Here is a 19,783-nt window from a genome sequence, read left to right on the forward strand (position 1 = left end):
CCTAAAAAAGGTGGGGTTTTTTTTGCCCACACCAACTAGACAGAACAAATGTATTTTAATGAATAAATGACATTCTAATAGGAAAGCTTTTTGCAAATGAGCTTGTTCTATTAAAGGGTCTAATAGGTAAAAATAATTTTGTAGCGAGTTATGCAATTCAAGTAGCAGACAGCCCCCTCTGTGGAGTAAGCTGGGGAACTTTGCAAATAGAATTTCACCAGGAGAAGAAAACACATCTTTGGAATAGCACGATTTTACTTTAGATACAAAATGTCTGTGTGGCAAAAGGAACAGATCTCTTCTAGATAAAAATGGAGGTACTGCACAGTGTTTATTTTCTGTTTGATTGGTATGTGGGGCTGTGTGCCAGCAACTGGTTTGGCTTTATGTTAATATTCTAAGTCATCCTAATAATGCCTACATGTCCCTGTGTAGGAGTTCTCTGTACTAAACCCCAACCTTTCCTCCAAAACCCTTAGGTGAGACAATGCTCTTACATGGCAAGCTCATTTTCCCTATTTCTGTCTGAGCCTGAAGCAATGGAGTCGAAGCTGGTTTTCTGAGTTGAAATGTTCCCTGAGCATTGTCAGGAAGCCAAGTGTGTCTCATAAAGTGTGACTATAGACCGGTCACTTACCCACGTGAGAAGGGTCAGTTATGGATGAATTATTCAGTAATGTTAGTAGGTCTCCAGGTACTTTATACACAAGTCATAAAGAATGTATTCAACAGAAGTTCTTTTGTTTTTTACTGTAAGTAGTAAATTGCTCTTGAAGAGTTGGTTAGCCATTAAGAGAAGTCTCACGTTTCAGGTTTAAACTTCCACAGCACCTGCCCATTGGGTGGCTACTCAAGAGGCTAAGATCTGAGAATGCTAGTTTAAAGCCAGCCTGGACAGAAAAATCCAAGAGATTCTTATCTCCTATTCACCAGCAAAAAAAGCAAAAACCAGAAGTGGAGGTGGTATGGCTCAAGTTGTAGAACCCCAGCCTTGAATGAAAAAGCCAAGCACAAGTCCTTGAGTTCAAGATCTAGCACCAGAAAAAAAAAATCAGAGCTAAGTGGACTAGGGTTAATTTGGTGATATAATTATGCTACCCATGTATCAATGCCATCAACGATGTGATGTCATCATTATGACATTGTTTTTACTGTCCTTGTTATTTGTTGTGTTTTATTTTGCTACCCTCAGAATGTGAACTTCTGTTCTTTAGACTAATGTCTTCATGGTAGCAGAATGGCTGCGACAACTCCAAACATCATGCTTTTACACATCACAGTTCAAAAGCTGAAGAGAGTATCTCCCCCCTTTTGTCCCTCCTATTAAGACTAAAGAACAACTTTCTTGGATTCTCTAATCTTATTCTGGCAATTATTGGCAGGAGCTGCTCAATTTGTTCTTGCCTAAAGAATCCATCTTTCCTCTATACAATCTGTGTGCTGGGAATTGTATTCATCCGTGTGATCAGGTGTGAAACTCTGTTCTCCTGACTCACACTAGGATCTCAACTCCATACCCCTAGTAGCCAGCTAGAGAGCCAACCACATATCAAATAACAACAGACAGTGGTTGTCCAGAAAGAAACTACCTCCTTCCCTGGAAATTTAACCCTGTATCTTCTAACCAAGATGGAAGACATCCCAGACTTTGCCTAATCTTTCTTCGCCTTAAATGTGGCTTCAGAGCTAAATGAAACAAAGGCTGTGCAGAGTCTTCGAGAATGTTTACATCATGCTGTGCTTCTCATTGGCTGCCCACAGACATCTGCACCATTAGTAGATCTGTATGGCTCTGAAAAAAAGAATATTGTTATAAATATCCAAATGACCCTTGGCAGATTAAAAGTTGCCCACCGGTGCTAAGTGTTCACCCCACACCCTGGCACTTCCAGCTGGACATTTCATCTTCAGACACTAAGCACCAAACTGAACTGTGTAGCCAAGGACAGATTCACACCTGTCACGTGCATGGTTCCACATAATTCTCACCTCCGCTTCTAAAGGTGAGCTGCCACCCTCTGGGACCCTCACTAATGATGTTTGCGGGCCAAACAAGCAAATTAGACTTTCGTTCATGTGGAGCAAGAGAGACAGCTCTGTTAGTTTCATACCTACAATTACACTAAGTTGAAATCTGCTTTAAATGAACATGGAAAGCCAATTAAGTCATCAGTCAATGCAATGTTGGTGGCTGGAGCTCTGGTATATATTTAGATCTGTTGTATTGATTTGGAAAAGATTTTCTGCCTTGCCAGGCATTTGATTTGATTCCAGGAGGAGGGAAAAGCAGGGTGCTATGGAGGTTTGGTGTTGGCCATAACATAAGACGTGTAATCATCATTTGTTTTGATATTCGTGCAAGACCTGTACCTCTTCTTCCAGATCAACCACAATCACGTGGTGAACTGGCGTCCACAAATCTTGGAATCAGGAAGTGGCACATTTAGTGAGTGAATTTTATTTGTTGGTTTTGTTTATTAGCCTTTTCCAGTAACAGTTCCTTGGATCTTTGGATGTGACATTTGAAAACAGTTCTATCAATAATAGCAATTTAAAAAATGTTCCTACGTCTCAAAACTGTGACATTGGTAAAGCTAAAGTGTTGTAAGGTGAATCATCCCAGAAGCCACATTTTAAAATACAGAATAGTGGAGTCTTTATTATACAGTTAACAGGCTGCAGGCTGCCAGTTGTTACAAAGGCCTGCAGCACGCAAATACACATAACACAGCTAGGAAACATGCTAAAGAGGAAAGAAAGCACAAAAACAATAACAACAAGCCAGTTCTGCTCCAATGGAGAGCTGAATTGAGACACCGTGATGACTGGAGACAAGCCAGGAGACAGGACACAGGACACGATCACGGAGACACATGAGGCATGGAGTCCAGTGGCTAGATTGGCACAGGGGGAAGATCATCAGGAAATTCCCAGTCCCAGGCACTGGACTGACAGATTCAGTAACCTATCAGCCAAGTGTCTGCCCCTGACTCCAGAGGTCTGGCCACGCCCATCACCTGGAAGGCAGGTAAAGGGGTGGGGACTCCCTTCCCCCAGCATGAAGACAAGATGTCAGACCCTACCATCCACCATGTGGCCAATATAGCATCGGCCAGACCTGACCTCCTTACTTCAAAAGCGTATCTTTTTCCTCTCTTATTACAAGTTGTGTCCTTAATTTGATGGCTGTGGAAGGGCTGCCAGAGACTAACAGCCTCCTAGACAGTGATGTAGAGGAAGAAATGATTATGTTTTATATTTAGCTAGATTTATTACTGCTGACTTGGGCAAATGAGTTCACTGTGAAGATTCTTGAGACTCTGGTTCAAGTTTGAATGCAACCATCACAAGGTTATAATCTTCTATGAAGTTTAATCCTTGAGCTATAGCCTTTCTTTAAAATAATCACTTGTTCTTCGATTCACACACTCAATGTAGCTCACTTTAAAATACTAAAAGCTTTGTTCCTTTTTTGTGATGGTATCCTACATTAACCAAGTGTTCAAATTCCAATGTGGCAGGTTGTTTTCTTTCTTGTCATCTCCTAAGAAGTATTGACTATAAAAGAGAAGTGTCTCAGATTTTGCTGTGCCTTTCTAATCTTTTTTGTTGTTAATTGTATTAAAATGTTATTAAAATTGTGTTAAAATTTTAATAGTGTAAGTACGGAGAAACGTGGCCACATTTCTCCATTGGTATCTACCTATTTTGTTAAATAATTGGTTTAACTGTTCATCTTTTGTAACTTGAGGATACCCGAACTCTGCACTTCACCCATGTATCAATCAGGACTGGTGGTTGCAAGAACAGAAATGGAAGTCATAGTAGTTTAGCCCAGATGAGTCTGCTGGTTTATGTAATGGTGTAGCCATGGCAATACCTCATCAAGACATAGCTACAGTCAAGAGCGCAAGCTGCTTCACCAGCAATCTTCCCCTTGTTATTCTGATTTCCTCTGTGTAGGCTTATTTCTCTGACACGTTTTCTTTTTTTTTTTTCTAACCATGAGTACCACCCACCATATGTCCTGAAAACATCAGGTATTTCAGTAAAAAAAAAAAAAAAAGTTATAGAATTAAATTCTATAAGGGCCAATGGACTCACCTTTGTTCAAAAAACATTTCTGTCTCAAAGAGTGGAAGAGTATGAGGAGCTGCAAAAGGGGGTCTTTCTTGGGCAATGTTGGGATTTGTTAGGACAGCACAATCCAGACTTGGGAGTGGGACTTCCCAAACTGTGGTCACCACTCAGCCCCATGCTTTGTATGTGTAGTCATGTCACAAAGAACCTCCACCACATACTAACTCTGCAGGCCTGGCGCGTTGCATGCATCTGGGAACTCACTGCAGTGTGAACCCCGCAGCAAGCACACAGGAAAGTGAGCTGAGGCACTGATGGCTGGCAAGGGGAAGAGCAGCTTGCCAGCGAGGGGGAACAGGCCACACTGATGGGAGTTTAGCCCAGTGATGAGGTTTTCCTCAGTGTCCAGTGTCCAATGCCCTTCATTCTTAGAATTCTTCTGCATTTGGTGCTCCCTGGGAAACCCAATTCCTCGAATTCAGCAAATATACTTTCATTGTCCCCTGGGATACAGTGATATCATTTACATTCCATCTCCAAAGAGGTGGCTGGCCAATCTTGTGAGTGTTCCAGACCTTATGTGTTTCTTATCAGGTGCTGCCTGAATGCTTGGATAATCTAACAGTGTTTAAGCCTTGAGTCACGAGTCTAACTGTTCCCCTGAGGTACACAGATAAACAGATCATCTTCCAAAAGCTCTCAGTGAAAACGGCAAGCGATATAGGGGATTTTGTAAAGTGTGTGTGTATGTGTGTGTGCTTGTAAGTGTGTTGTGTTTTGCTGAAGCCTGGATTTGAACTCAGGTCTTTGTGCCTACTAAGCTTGTTTGGCTGGTGCTCCACCACTTGAGCCACTCTACCCAGCCCTGACTTTTTGTTGGTTATTTTGGAGATGAAGTCTTCAAGGGTTTTCTAACCAGGCTCACTTTGAACCACAATCTTCTGACTTCAGTCTCCTGATTAACTAGAATTATACGTGTGAATCATCAGTGCCCAGCTGGAGTTTTGCAGTCATTTTAAGAAGGTGTCAGCATTGCAATTTTATCAAACATAATTCTTGAAGAATGTTTTAAAAGAAGGCATCTAGTCAGGGAGAGGAGTAATATTCCCATCACTTGTGGTTGTGTTGTGTTCTGTGAAGTTGATTTGGGATGTTGGCACTTTCTATCCAGGAAGAGGCAGTAGAGCAGCAGAGTACATGTTCATACTTCTTCATTTACTCAAAAGAATCCTCTAGGCAGGGCACCTGTGGCTCACATCTGTCACCCTAGCTATTCAAGAGCCTGAGATCTGAGGATCATGACTTGAAACCATGCCCAGGCAGGAAATCCATGAGATTCTACATCCAATTAACTACCAAAAACACCAGAAGTGGACACACACAGACACAGACACAGACACAGACACACACACAGACACACACACACACACACACACACACACACACACACACACACACACACACAAAATGTATCCTCTGGGCACTCATTAACACTTTAGAGCCCAAAGCTCACTTTCAGGATACTACCTTTTGAGAGGTCCCAGAAAGGTACAGAGCCTGTCATTCAATTCCTGTCTCCATCCAGCCCGACTCTTCAATGCATTTGGGACACACTATCCTGGTGAAGATGGGACCTTCCCCAGGTCAAGATCAAATCGCAGTTGGGAGAGTTTACCAGGGAGAGGGCTGTAGACGATCTCACTTCACCACACCTCTGGTGTGAGCTGCTGTTGGGGAGGGAGTGGGGGGGAGCTGCTCCTCTTTTGGACTAAGCTACCCTGTGTTGCCTTCTCTGTCTCTCGCGCTGCAGATAGAAGACCTGCAGTGGGGGAGAGGCGTCCGGGAGATCCCCTCCTCCGTGTGCACACTGCCCTGCAAACCCGGCCAGAGGAAGAAGACCCAGAAAGGCACCCCATGCTGCTGGACGTGCGAGCCCTGCGACGGATACCAGTACCAGTTTGATGAGATGACCTGCCAGCACTGTCCCTACGACCAGAGGCCCAACGAGAACCGGACAGGCTGTCAGAACATCCCCATCATCAAGCTGGAGTGGCACTCCCCCTGGGCGGTCATCCCCGTCTTCCTGGCCATGTTGGGCATCATCGCCACCATCTTCGTCATGGCCACCTTCATCCGTTACAACGACACACCCATCGTCCGGGCATCCGGGCGCGAGCTCAGCTACGTGCTGCTGACCGGCATCTTCCTGTGCTACATCATCACCTTCCTGATGATCGCCAAGCCCGACGTGGCCGTGTGCTCCTTCCGACGAGTCTTCCTGGGCTTGGGGATGTGCATCAGCTACGCGGCCCTGTTGACCAAAACCAATCGGATTTATCGCATCTTTGAGCAAGGTAAGAAATCGGTGACCGCCCCCCGGCTCATCAGCCCCACGTCCCAGCTGGCCATCACGTCCAGCTTGATATCTGTGCAGCTCCTTGGGGTTTTCATTTGGTTTGGCGTCGACCCGCCCAACATCATCGTAGACTATGATGAGCACAAGACCATGAACCCGGAGCAGGCCAGGGGCGTGCTCAAATGCGACATCAGCGATCTGCAAATCATTTGCTCCTTGGGGTACAGTATCCTCCTCATGGTGACCTGTACAGTGTATGCCATCAAGACTCGGGGCGTCCCGGAGAACTTCAACGAGGCCAAGCCCATCGGCTTCACCATGTACACCACGTGTATAGTGTGGCTGGCCTTCATTCCGATTTTTTTCGGGACAGCGCAGTCAGCAGAAAAGGTAAGTGCAAATGAACGAGCAGCCCTTCCTACGGTTTTAGAAAGATGGTGGCTAGCTGGGTGCCCTGTGGCTCAGGATGATAATTCCTAGCTACGCTTGAGGTGGAGGGCTAAGCATCACAGTTTGAAGCCAAGGGCAAGGCAGTCTGTGAGAGTCTTGCCACCAATTAACCAGCAAAGAGCCACAAGTAGAGCCTGTGGCTCAAGTGGTAGAGCTACCAACCTTGAGAAAAAAAATAAAAACAAAACAACTAAGGAACCATATCCAGACTCTGAGTTCAGGCCCTGGCATTGCTCACACGTGTGTTTGTAGGTCTTAAAAACCAATCAGGTTGGATAAAATAAGAGGTTTTTGTTGGCAGAATAGCAATCCCCAAGCTTAAAAGCCTAGACTTGTTGGTGAATGGTACTTGAGTTTAAATATGCTATAAACTCCCCACTTAAACCCAACCCAGTGTAACCTTTCAAGTTGTTTCACTATGGCATTATTCACGGTAAGAAGGGATGATTGAGTACAAAGCGAGCTGATATACCTAAATTAAATCTTTCTATTGATTCACCAATTCTTGCACAAGAATTTGGGGTAGGTAAATGGGGTACCTGTGTTGCAGGTGGATGTAGCTAGGATGGCCCTTATTCACATGGTGGTGAGCTTTCTGCCTCTTCTCAGAAGAGTGTGAGTTACCCACTGCACATACTCCCGGTAGAGCTGGGGAGCGTAGAGAAAGCTTGGTTGTCATCTACGCAAGGCTAGATGGATCTACCCTCTGGCTAGGTGGATACTAATCCCAGTAAGCCATTTGCTCAACTTTCTCACCAGGACAGACAGAGGATATCAACAGACTGTGGAACTTGGAGGTGTATAAGAGTCAGCTATATTGGAGGCATATTAGAGTCAAAGTTAGTTGCTTCTAATACAGTGGTCCAAGATAAAGCTAATAGACCAAGTTAATAGGCATCTCCCCATATAAATAAGTGCTCATTTTTAAATGCAATTAGTGTATGTTTAGGTGTAGTTTTGCCTTCTGTGCCAACTGGGCATACACAGTTAACTTTTACACTCATCTAGCTAGTTATAGGTTATTTGTTTTTCTGTTTTCAAGGCAGGTTCTCCTATTTAGTCCAGGTTGACCTTAACCTTAACCTCATGATCCTTCCTGCCTTGACCTTCCAAGGCATCTCTGGCCTGCCTATAAAGGGAGACTTGTCATAAGGGTACGATGTTGGGACATTGAGAATCCATCTACTTTCAAATTACTTTGGACCAGTGTCCCAAAAGTTCAGTCTCCCATGGGAAAATCAAGACTGAAGTAAGAATGTCTAGGAATGTTCGGGAGACTAGTCTCTCGGAATTAGCGGAATGTGGCTTTTTAAATTTTTACCTCTGCTCTCAGCATTTTATCTACATGATTTAGTGACATCCAGTTGCTTTTTCCAACAAAAATGATGTTGTTTACCAAGACTGTGTGATTCAGAAGCTGCAAGCTTGGGCTCTATTTCCTTCATGTGAATATTTCATGAGACCACGCACGATTCTAAAACTAAGGGAAGTGAATGACTCCAGATTATGGTTTTAGTCATCGAAAGTCTTAAGAGGAAGTTCTTCTAAAATCCATGTTCAATGATCAGAGCACACTCCTCACGGGATTGCTCAAATTCATAATGCATGTTTATTGCCTGTGAAGCCAACTTGAATTTCATTTTATTTCTTCTATCTGTCCCTGGGCCAAGGGAATAGTAAAATGTATGAGTTCGGAGAATGAAATGCAATGGAGACCAGAATGAAATTCCTGCAGGCCACGTGGAAGCCCATGCAGATGACTGTGTTGTTAAAGTGCACAGCGCCCCCTGCAGTAGGTGAAGGGCACAAACTCTCCCCTGTGCATTTATGCTTGGTGATCTAGAAGATAGGGAATGATAGTCACTAAGGTGTTACGGAGGAGTCTTGTAATGTGTGTTTGAGTCTCTGTCTCCGTCATGTTCATTTCTAGCCGCTTCTACTTATGACCGTGGGTCTTTCCAGGAAGACTCACCTGTAACTTTCTCAATGAAAAGTCCAATGACACAAGGCTTCAGGGATTCCATTTGCTGACTGCGGTCATTCTAGGAGACATTTTCTCCTAGAACTCCTTGAACTGCCAGGATTGAACTGTGGGAAAGAATTAAGTTGTCTCTAAGTGGTAGGTGTTTGACCCAGAGTTTTAGAAAACTGACTTACTTTCTTTGTAGACTATTCTTGTGTGTGTGTGTGTGTGTGTGTGTGTGTGTGTGTGTGTGTGTGTGTGTGTGTGTGTGTGTGTGTGTGTGTGTGTGTGTGTGTGTGTGTGTGTGGTGCAGAATGCAGGCTTGAACTCAAGGTGTGGATGCTGTCCCTTAGTCCCTTAGTTGTTGTTAGTTAGTTTGTTTTTTTTCACTCAAAGCTGGCACTTTAACAGTTGAGCCATAGTTTCACTTCTGGCTTTTTTGGTGGTTAATTGGTGATAAGAGTCTCACAGACTCCTTCCTGGGCTGATTTTGAACCATGATCCTCATATCTCAGCCTCCTGAGTAGCTAGGATTGTACATGAGCCACCACTGGCCGGCTTCTTTATAGTCTCTTAATGGGTTAGAATGCTTTACATGATTAGTTGTCATAAGTGAGTAAAGGTATAAAATTGGCAAATTGGATAATATGCAATGAAAATGCATGTCCACAGTTTAGGCCTGTGCCTAGAGAAAAAAGAGGGACTGATTGAAAAATAATCACTTCCTATATGTACAGTTGATGGCACTTAAAATGCAAAAAAGAGGCAAATGCCAAGCCAAAGAAAGAGAAAGAGGCACAAGGCATGCTTGCCAAACTGGCCATATACAGAATCATAGGCTTCCCATTTTTGTTTCTGTTTAACAGTGTAACTTCCTGAAATGGAAAATTTTTCATTGCAACAGAGACTAAAAAAAAAACTGCAGTAAATTCAGTGATAACTATTTACTGCTTCAGAAAATTCAACCCATTTTCATTCTGCAAGGGATACCTTTGTGCAATTTTGGTGTTTGAGCTTCTTGGAATACAAAGAGTGGTTATGCAAGATTCTAATTTTCTCACAAAGTATCAGTCCCCACAAAGATTATTTTTTATCTTGTTAGGGAGAATGCAAAGGGCCATGGGTTATCTTTTCTGATCACTGTTTAACGGAGTTCGAGAATGAGGGCCTTGCGACATGACTAGAGATAAAAGTGTAAAGCTCTGGCCAGAAGAGAATTATTCTAGGTTTCAGGAATTTCATATAGGCAAGGGCAATGGTTTTGGACAACTATAAAAATACTAAAGTAACACCCTCAGAGAAACCAGCTGGTTTCCTGAATTGAGATACTATGCCATTATTCTATCTTAGCATTATCTGTTGAAGGATTGGATTGCTTCCTCTCAAAAAGCAAAGACAAGGTTTGTCGATATACCTAATAAGAGAGTTATGCATACAAGAAGACACATGCTTGAAGCGGTGACCCTGTGACCAATGGATCCATTTATATAGCATTTCTATGCCAGCCTGTGTCTGGAGAACTTTCTAGGAGAGCTGGTAAAGTCATGGGAAGCTTGAGAACATGTTGGAATACTGGACATGTGTATGCACAGCCACAGTACCAGGAGATGATACCCCTTAATGATAGGGTAGCTGTCTTGGTTTGTGTAAGTACTCTCTATGATGTTTGCCTAATAAGGAAATTGCCCCTTCCTGCATCTCAGCATGGGTCCTGAGCATTAAGTGACACAGGACTGTCTGTACATAGTTTCTCATAGGTAAGCAGGAAGATAAACTTTACCCAACGTGACCTGCACAGGGACAGTAGAGCTTACTACTCTAGGCCTGGAATCTGGGCTCTCAGCTGTATTCTTTTGGGTTTGTCATGCAGTTGTTTGGCTATAGAAAAGGTGAGAAGGAGAAAAGGGAAAGGTTGACACAACCAAGGGAAGGAATAAGAGTTCCAAGGAAGAAGAGTTTTGCTAACATGGTACCCACAACCCTCTCCCACACATATGAGAAGGGAGCTAAGTGTTTTACAAAAATCAAATAGCAGGATGTAGGGTTGTTTTTTTTTTTTTAAATCTTATTCCCCTGGAGCATCAGTGCACAAAATGATAGAATTCGGGCAACTGATAGCAAATCTCTGTGCATCTCAAAACTATGTACATTATAATCTCCTGGGGAGTTGGTTTACCAGATAAGTACATGTCTGCCTACCCCACAGAATTATGGGAGAGCCCTAGGGGGCACAGGACTATAACTACTTTAACAGGTGTGCTGGAAGATTACCATTCGTAGCCAACTATATGTTTTTCTCTATGCTTATATTATTCTTTGTTCTGATTAACCCCCTCTATTCTCCTTTCCCATCCCCCTGCCTATTATATATATTTTTTAATATTTAAACTCTGTTCTTCCTGCCAAGAGAGTCAATCTTCTATATATTTCTTTCATATGTACTTGTGGACCCCTTTAGAATAAATGAATTCTCGTGCCAAACAAAGATGAGAAAGACATTAGCCAGGAACAAAGATAAACCCAAGGATTTTTTTTAATCTAGTGAAATACCAAGGACTTGAACCCTAGACTTTCAAAACCAGGGTAAAGGCTTGGGCCTCAGGACCATGCATGATAGACAGCTCCCTCAAATAGGAGCCGCAAGCCTGCTGAAACAAATATAGGACTCAGAAATCTCAGACCAAAAAAAAAAAAGGCAGACATTACTAATCAATAATGACACACTTCTTGGGAACTGATGTGTGGTCTCGAAATCATTCTCAATACAGTCTTAGGGCAACCACTATTAAATCAGGGCTGGAGAGAATGTGAAATCTATGTGCCATGTCTGATTTAATATTAACTCCAACAAATGACACTTGATACTTCCTTCCAAGCAGCTGTTCACACTCAGAGTAAGACAATCAGAGACTGAATTAATTATGAAGATTAATCTACTTGGTCAGGATTGCTGCCTTATTGCTACTCAGGAGGCTGAGATCTGAGAACTGCAATTTGAAGCCAGCCCCATCAGGAAAGTCCATGAGACTCTTATCTCCAGTTAACCAGCACAAAGCCAGACGTAGAGATATGTGGCTCTAATAGCAGAGCACGTGTGTTTAGTGAAAAAGGCAAGCCCGGGCTTGAAGCCCTGAATTCAAGACTCAATACCATCAGGAGAGAGAGAGAAGAAAAAGTGACAAGTAACTGGAATTAACAAGCAGTGGCTGCCACATGACAGTCAGGTGAACAACTATCATATATTTAAGAAAATAAGGCAGTTTTTTTAATCTCACCTCCTGAGGAAAGGGGGTACACATGTATGTGCATCCCTCTATGTGTGAAGTAGTATGATTGCACAAGTCACATGACCTCATTTTAGGAGCCAATTTTGAATCAGTGCAAACCACACCTCTTTCCAGTGGGACGGGCCAAACTCACGGCTGTGAGCTGAAATCCCTCTTGGCCTTCCTTCAGAGGAAAGGCTCCTCACACACACACACACACACACACACACACACACACACACACACTGAGTTGTGCAAGGTCCGCTCTCGGGGGCAGTTCCCCTTGCTCTCTGCCCTCCTGGACTTGCCAGTCTCCCCAACCAAGGGGTGACATGGTCACACGTAGCCCGAACCACGTTATTAGAGGGCTTTCTCTCCTCAAGGTCCACCAGAGTTTATAAATAAAGGAGCACGGGGCATCTGGGAATGGAAATTTCAGGAAGAGCACCCAGCGGGTGAGCGAGGGTGAGAAGCAACTGGAGGTAAGACAACAACGTTGAAGTTTCTATCCATCTATGGTAATCGATTGACACAAGACAACACCTTGAAAATAGCCTGAGGGATCTGAGAAGAAAGAGAAGGCCTGAAAGCTGTTTTGAACTTTTCCTGCAGGAAAAGACTATGTGACTAGGCTCTGCGGGATCTATCCTTTTTTTTTTTTAATTTAATTTTATTTTATTTGAGAACATACTGTACAGAGGGGCTACAATTACATGGGCAGGATAATGCATACATTTCTTACCAAGCATTGCAGCCTCCTCCTTTGTTTACCCTTCACCTCCCTTCCCAGCCTCCCCCCTCCCCCCCACCCAATCATACCCCCCTCCCCCCCACACCGACATTGTAAAGCTGGTTTTGACATGACATTTTGTACTTCTCATTGTTGCAACAGGTCCACCTGAATCCTTAAACAACTTGTTTGTCTCCATCTCCTCCACATGTTATACTGACATCAAATATAGTGAAAGCGGGGGTTACACTGTGGGGGAGGGACATACAAAGCAACAAAGAAATAATCTTATAAATGCGTTAGAAACACATGCATGAAAGAAACGAAAACATTAAAATACATATTTAAGGGTTCATTTTCCTAACATCACATTATCTGACCTTTTCCGCTTGACTCATACCTATACTTTATATTGCAAATAAGGGAAACCATGGGACCTATGCTTCTTTGGGCCTGGCTTACTTCACTTAATATAATTTTTTCCAAACCTTTCCATTTCCTAACAAATGGGGAAATGTCATTCTTTCTGATGGAGGCATAGAATTCCATTGTGTATATATACCACATTTTCTTGATCCATTCATCTACTGAGGGGCATCTGGGTTGGTTCCATATCTTAGCTATGGTAAATAATGCTGCAATAAACATAGTTGTGCTGGTAGCTTTAGTGTGGTCTTGTTTGTAAACATTTGGGTAAATGCCCAAAAGTGGGATTGCTGGATCATAGGGGAGATCTATGTGAAGTCTTTTGAGGAACCTCCATACTGCTTTCCAAAGTGGTTGAACAAGTTTACATTCCCACCAACAATGAAGTAAGGTTCCTTTCTGTCCACATCCCCTCCAGCATCTGTTGTTGTTAGAGTTCTTGATTTTTGCTGTTCTAACTGGAGTGAGGTGAAATCTCAATGTTGTTTTGATTTGCATTTCTTTTATGGCTAGGGATGTTGAACATTTCTTCATGTGTCTATTGGCCATCCTTCTTTCTTCTTCAGAGAAGCTTCTCTTTAAGTCTTTCGCCCACTTATTTATTGGGCAGTTGTTTCTTTGAGGATTTGTTGTTGGGTGGTTATATTTTTGAGTTCCAAGTATATTTTAGATATGAGACCCTTGTCCGCTGTATGGCTAGTAAAGATCTTCTCCCAATCGGTGGGCTTTCTATTGATCTTGCTAGCTATGTCATTTGCCCTGCAGAAGCTCTGCAACCTTATGCAATCCCATTTGTCCAACCTTTCTTTGATTTGTTGTGCTTCCGGGTCTCTATTCAGAAAATTTCGGCCTGAGCCAAGGAGACCTAGGGTTTCTCCTATTCCATCCTGTAATGTTTTCAGAGTGTCTGCTTTGAGTTCAAGGTCTTTGGGGATCTATCCTTTTTGTGTCATATTATTTGTTTTGAAATTTTATATAGATGTACACACAAAGATGTATGAATATATTATATGTAAGATGAAACTTTTAATTCACTCTTGAAGTTTAAAGATAATACTGTTCACTATTTAATCTTTACTCCAATAAACAATCAAGTAGAGAAAGAGGTTGTTCCCTAGAGACCACTGATTGTCAGAAACTGTGTGTTATAATTTCTATTTCAACACACACACACACACACACACACACACACACACACACACACACACACATTTTAAATAGAAGTCCTTATTTCCTCATCTGGAGTGGTTCATGAGAATATTGACCTTGTTTCTAAGCAGAGCAGAGAGATATGTTCCAACGTGTACTTTACCTGAGGACCTGCACACGCAGGCTGATTCCAGCATCTGTGCTGGGTGCTGAGGTCTTGCCTCTGCTGTTAGCTTTTGTCTGTTCAGATTTATTTCAGCAGTGTCTGTAGCCCTCCTCCTGCCGGTAGGCTGCTGTGGCCTTCCTGGGAGTCCAGCCAGGGCTGGAAGCTGACTGTTTGCAGGTCTGGTATGTGGCAATGTCCAGGGCTGGCAGTTAATCCTCTCCCCGTGGTGCCCCGGTTCATTTCGGGAGTCGTCACGTAGGATAATTGCCATCCCTACAGCTCAGTCCCTCGTGTCTCCAGATAGCTAGTTCAGCAGGTAAGAAGCCGAGAGCCTATGCAAAACTCAGCAGAGCTGGAAGTAATATGGACATAGCTCAGTGCATTCAGACAAAGGCTCCAGCCATCCGAGGACGGAACAGAGCTGCTCAGGAAAAGCAAGGCCTGCTGAAAGGAAACTTCAATGGGAGACCTTGAGCCCCACCCCCACCCCCTGGGAAGTGCCCCTCTGAGCCCATTTTCCAGTGAGGTGTCTTTCAGCTTGACAAGTCAGTCATGAGGAAAACCAGCCACCGGGATCCAGGAAGCGTCCTCCAGCTAGAATGACCATAATGAGACAAGGCTTTGTGCTTGAGCTTGTCTTGGGGTAGCAAGAGACGACCTTTGATTTTCTAAAAGAACACGAGGCATCGGGACAGTGTCTAGCTTGCTGGTGAGCAGTCAGGGGGATTGCCAAATCCAGACTTGGGGTCCTGACACTACCCAGGCTCTAGGCCAGGGGACCGGCCCATCTAGTTCCTCTCCAAGGCCTCATTGTCCATTGGCCTTCCTCTAGATCTGGAAGCTTCCCTCTTGCCATCTCCTCCTGACCACCATCCATGGTTATAAGAACCTAGTCAGTCTACCCTGGGGATGTGTGTGGTGATTCCTGGACAGGTTGGATGGCAAACTCGTGGTGAGGAAGCACCAAGAAGGAGCCGCATCAAGAGTATTTATGTAGTCAGTGATAGTGACTCCAGACACTGAGGGCTGGAGGGAAATAGAGTCCTCGGGAAAAGACAGAGCCAGGTGGGGGTGGGGCGTGACAAGCAATAGACACAACAAGTCAGGGCCTCCAGGAGCTCCCTGGACATGTCCAGTGTCCCTCTACCTGAAAGAGGGTCTTTGCACATGGGGGTGAGGGCTGAGGGCAGTGGAGATGGGTAGGTGGACAGGGAGAGCTCCTCATGGAAATCCCAGGTGCCTGTTTTGACCATTCATCTCTCTGATCTTCTGCTTTCGACTTGGATGTGAGCTCCCTTAAGTGATTTATCACTTGCCAAGGACTAATTTTGTTTCCCAAGAAGCCTGATTTAGTATGATCAATTCTCCACACCCAGGAGATTCTGGCTAACAGACCCCGAGGCCCTGGATCAGTTCATAGTGATGGTTTCTGCAGGGCAGACCAGATCTTCAGTGCCTCCTCTCTGCCTCTGACTCCATCCGTGCCGTTGTGCCAGGATGGCGGCTGCCTGGCCTCGGACCAAATACCACACGAACAGGGTGGTTCGCTTTAACCCGGCGGTTAGCACATCATCTTTCTCGGTTTGGTTTGGTTTGAATGTTTGTATTTTTTTCAAGTAGTTGTGCAGAGGAGTTGCCATTCACCAAAGCAGTTTGTGAATACAGTGCCGCCCAACCCATCCCCTCCCTCGCTTGTCTTAGTTTTTAGGTTATGTATTGAAGTTCTTTTGCCATTTAACAGAGCAACGTATGTGTCCCTTGCATCTCCATCTGTGTCATCCCTTCAGTATCTTTATTCCCCATTGACACATGCCTTCCCTCATAGTTCTCAATTCTTTGTTAGACAGATAGTGAATTCTTGCCTGTATTCTTGACCCTCCTTCCCCCTCCTGCAAGCCCATTTCCTGGTACTTAACTTTGTTGTGCTCTGACTTAGTCTTTCTAAAGAATGATACTGTTTGCACCATCCATTGCGTCCATTCTATTTCAGCTAATTCAGTTGTAAGGGCTTAGCACCTACTTTGTTTACTTCTAGACCATTTCTCTTTGTTTGCTGTTCTGACTTTCCCTATGTAGAAGTACCTGTCATATTTTTGTGTGTGTGTATTAAAGTACATTTAACTTCTAGGTGAAGAATGACCCATTGTGAGGTAAAGATTTACATACTCTTTTTTTTATTGTGAAAATACTGTACAGAGGGGTTACAATTACATGGGCAAGATAATGAGTACATTTCTTATCAAGCATTGTAGCCTCCTCCTTTGTTTCCCCTTTCCATCCTCCCCCACCCAACCAATCCTCCCCACCCCTGCACTAAAGTTGTAAAGTTCGTTTTTGACATAACGACTTGTACATCTCATTGTTGCAATGGGTCCACCTGTATCCCTATTTAAATGATTTGTTTTTCCCCTTCCCCTCTACAAATTATACCGACATCAAATACAGTGAAAGCAGGGGTTATACTGTGGGGGAGGGACATACAAAGCAACAAAAAAAAATCTTATAAATGTGTTAGAAACAATCACATGAAAGAAAAAAGAACATCTGAATACATATCTTAGGGTTCATTTCCCTAACATCAACTTATCTGACCTTTTCTGCTTGACTCAGACATATACTAGATATTGCAAATAAGGGAAACCATGGGACCTATGTTTCTTTGGGCCTGGCTTACTTCACTTAATATAATTTTTTCCAAGCCTTTCCATTAAGATTTACATACTCTTTAACTTATTTTTCTCTGTATCCTCCTTGGGCAGGCAGAGGAAAGACAAAATACTTTTTAAGTCATGGATACCTTTGTGTTAGTTTCTTAGTCGGATCATTGCATGCTTACAATATAGTAGGGAACGGGGGCGGGGAGGGAGGGAATTGTCACCTATTCCTACGAAGCAAAAACTGACAAACAGCAGAGAGGCGAACAGTGGACGCAAATCTCTGAACTGCAAAGTTTGCCCATGAGCATATTGTATTCCAGGGTTATGAGTTGTGAGCAGGAGATTGTTTAACAAACACACTGAACTTCAGATCCTCATAAAGAACTTTAGGAAATGGAAATGTCACTGCTGTGTTCTGTTTTTGGAATCCAGCTTCCCAGGGCAGCTGTTTTAGAAAGAAACTGTAAGGCAACCAGCCGTTCACGGTGACAAGGAGTCAGCTATCAGCTACAACAGTCCTGGTGTCTGGGTCAGTCCTCTGGGGTTCAAGGTGGACAAGTGCCTCCCTCCTGGGTCTGAGCTCCATCCCACCTCGTTCAAACCACAGCTCGGCTGGTAGCCATGAGTACGGTGTGATCGGAGGCCTTCCATTGCACTAGGCTGGTAGTTGGAGGCCCCAAAACATCCCATAATGATATTCTGCTTTGTCTTCTAGGGCCTCCCTCTATGGCTAGATATTCCAGGAGAGGTTTTTTTTTATTATCACAGTTAACTTTTAGTCTAGTTCTTTGAAGAATTTTAGCATAGTTACCATCTAACCATCTACCTCTTTCACAGGGGTCACTCTTAAGAATCTGTATTTCGTGTATGCAGGTACTGGAGCTTGAGGATGCTGTTGCTTAGGTTTTGGGCTCAAGGCTGGGGCTCTACTACTTTTGCCACAGCTCCACTTTCAGCTTTTTATTTATTTATTTATTTATTTTGCTGGCTAGTTGGTACTAAGAGTCTCAGAGACTTTCCTGCCCAGGCTAGCCTCAAACCATGATCTTCAGATCTCAGGCTCCTTACTGGCTGGGATGAGAGCTGTGAGCCATCAGCACCTAGCAAGAATCGTTTTTAAGTGCCCATCCTGTGCTCCGAGATCTGAGCTGTCAGGAATCATCTAATCCCTTTGAACAAGCCTTTGTAGCATCTTCCTGCTCTTACTGCTACCCTCACCTTCCTGCCACTATGACTTTAGAGCCGTATATAGACTTCCTTTGAGCCCATGGGACTTCCAGCCACCCACCAGGTCCTCTCCAGGGGCTGCTTGCTTTTGTAAATGAGTTTATGGAACACTGCCATGTGCATGCTTTTCCTGTGCATTGCCTTTACCTGTCAAGGGCCGGGCCTTGCATGGTCCTGTGGCTGCTTTCATATTGCAGAGTGGATGACCGTGGCCCAGATCACAGGGTCTACAACACTGAAAATATTTTGTATCAAGTAGGCTTCTGGACAAATCAGTTTGCTGGGTCTGCCTCAGGTGGCACGGAGCCTTCCTGTCTTTCAAGCTTTTGTCTGTTCAAGCATTTGTTTCCTACTCTTTTTGCTTTCAATGACTTCACTTCAGTCTTGCTATGTTCATTCTGATCTGAATGAACCAGGGCCATCTCTTTTTGCTCAAGGCTTAGTGCTCTATTACTTGAGCTATATTGCACTTCCACTTTTTTTTTTTTTTTTGGCTTCAATCTGGGATCTTCAGATCTCAGCCTCCTGAGTAGCTGGGATTACGGGTGTGAGCCACCGGTGCCTGGCCTGGCATATGAATAACTTTTTAATTGGTAGCACCATTTATTTATTTTATTGGTTTGCTCTTGTTTTCTTTTCTTTTCTGTGTTTCTGGCAGCTCAGGTGCCTTCTCACCAGTCCTCACGAAGTGTGGATCTCTGGGTAGAGCAAAGCGGGACTTCTGTTCAATCTCACTTCTTTTCCCCTTGGTTTCTTCTTTTTTGGATCATTTTCTTTAACCAGGTTCAAGAAGCTAGCTTGGTTTGATGGTGCTTAACACGCCCAGTTCTCATAGCAAAGACTCTACCTCAGAACTTGTCAGTTTATAGCAAGGTGATCTGGGACTTCCTGCATTGTTGTAGGACCGGCTAGGGGCCACTCGAGGAGGGTTAGCTCCTTGATGGGACCACAGGACCACTTTTCTCACCCATTCCTATAAATGTGTCCAGAGGACACCCATGCTGCTTTTAAAGCCCAGAGAAGAGGACATCAGTCATTACCTATCCTCTTTCTTCTTATGTTCAACATCATGGTGAGTGACTACCAGATGGTAGTTCCCACTAAAAATAAGAGAGTTGTTACACTTCTAGGAATTTAGGATGAGAAAGAATTTGGAAACATTCCAAAGGTGGAAAGATAAGAAAATCCATCTCTTTCCCAATGTCTAACCAAAGGAGCTGGTGAAATGCCTTGTAGAACACAGTGTGGTGATGCACTAGAGTTGGAGGCTTACTGAACTATAGAGGGAAACTCTGTCTCTCTCTCTCTGTCTC

At 43.7% G+C, this 19,783-nt stretch overlaps 1 protein-coding gene across 1 annotated transcript in view; it reads left to right on the forward strand.

Moving 5' to 3' along the window:
- LOC138840877 (metabotropic glutamate receptor 7-like) overlaps positions 1 to 19,783 on the forward strand; it is a gene marked incomplete at its 5' end in the record, with an annotated part of 307,199 nt that overhangs the window by 166,042 nt on the left and 121,374 nt on the right. Inside the window, one exon of the mRNA XM_070041270.1 lies at positions 5,891 to 6,826. Within this exon, the coding sequence (XP_069897371.1) occupies positions 5,891 to 6,826 (936 nt within the window). The remainder of the gene's footprint in view (positions 1 to 5,890; positions 6,827 to 19,783) is intronic.

The sequence above is a fragment of the Dipodomys merriami genome, unplaced genomic scaffold, assembly GCF_024711535.1.
Source record: "Dipodomys merriami isolate MVZ:Mamm:240054 unplaced genomic scaffold, mDipMer1.0.p SCAF_305, whole genome shotgun sequence".
Taxonomy (NCBI): Eukaryota; Metazoa; Chordata; class Mammalia; order Rodentia; family Heteromyidae; genus Dipodomys; species Dipodomys merriami.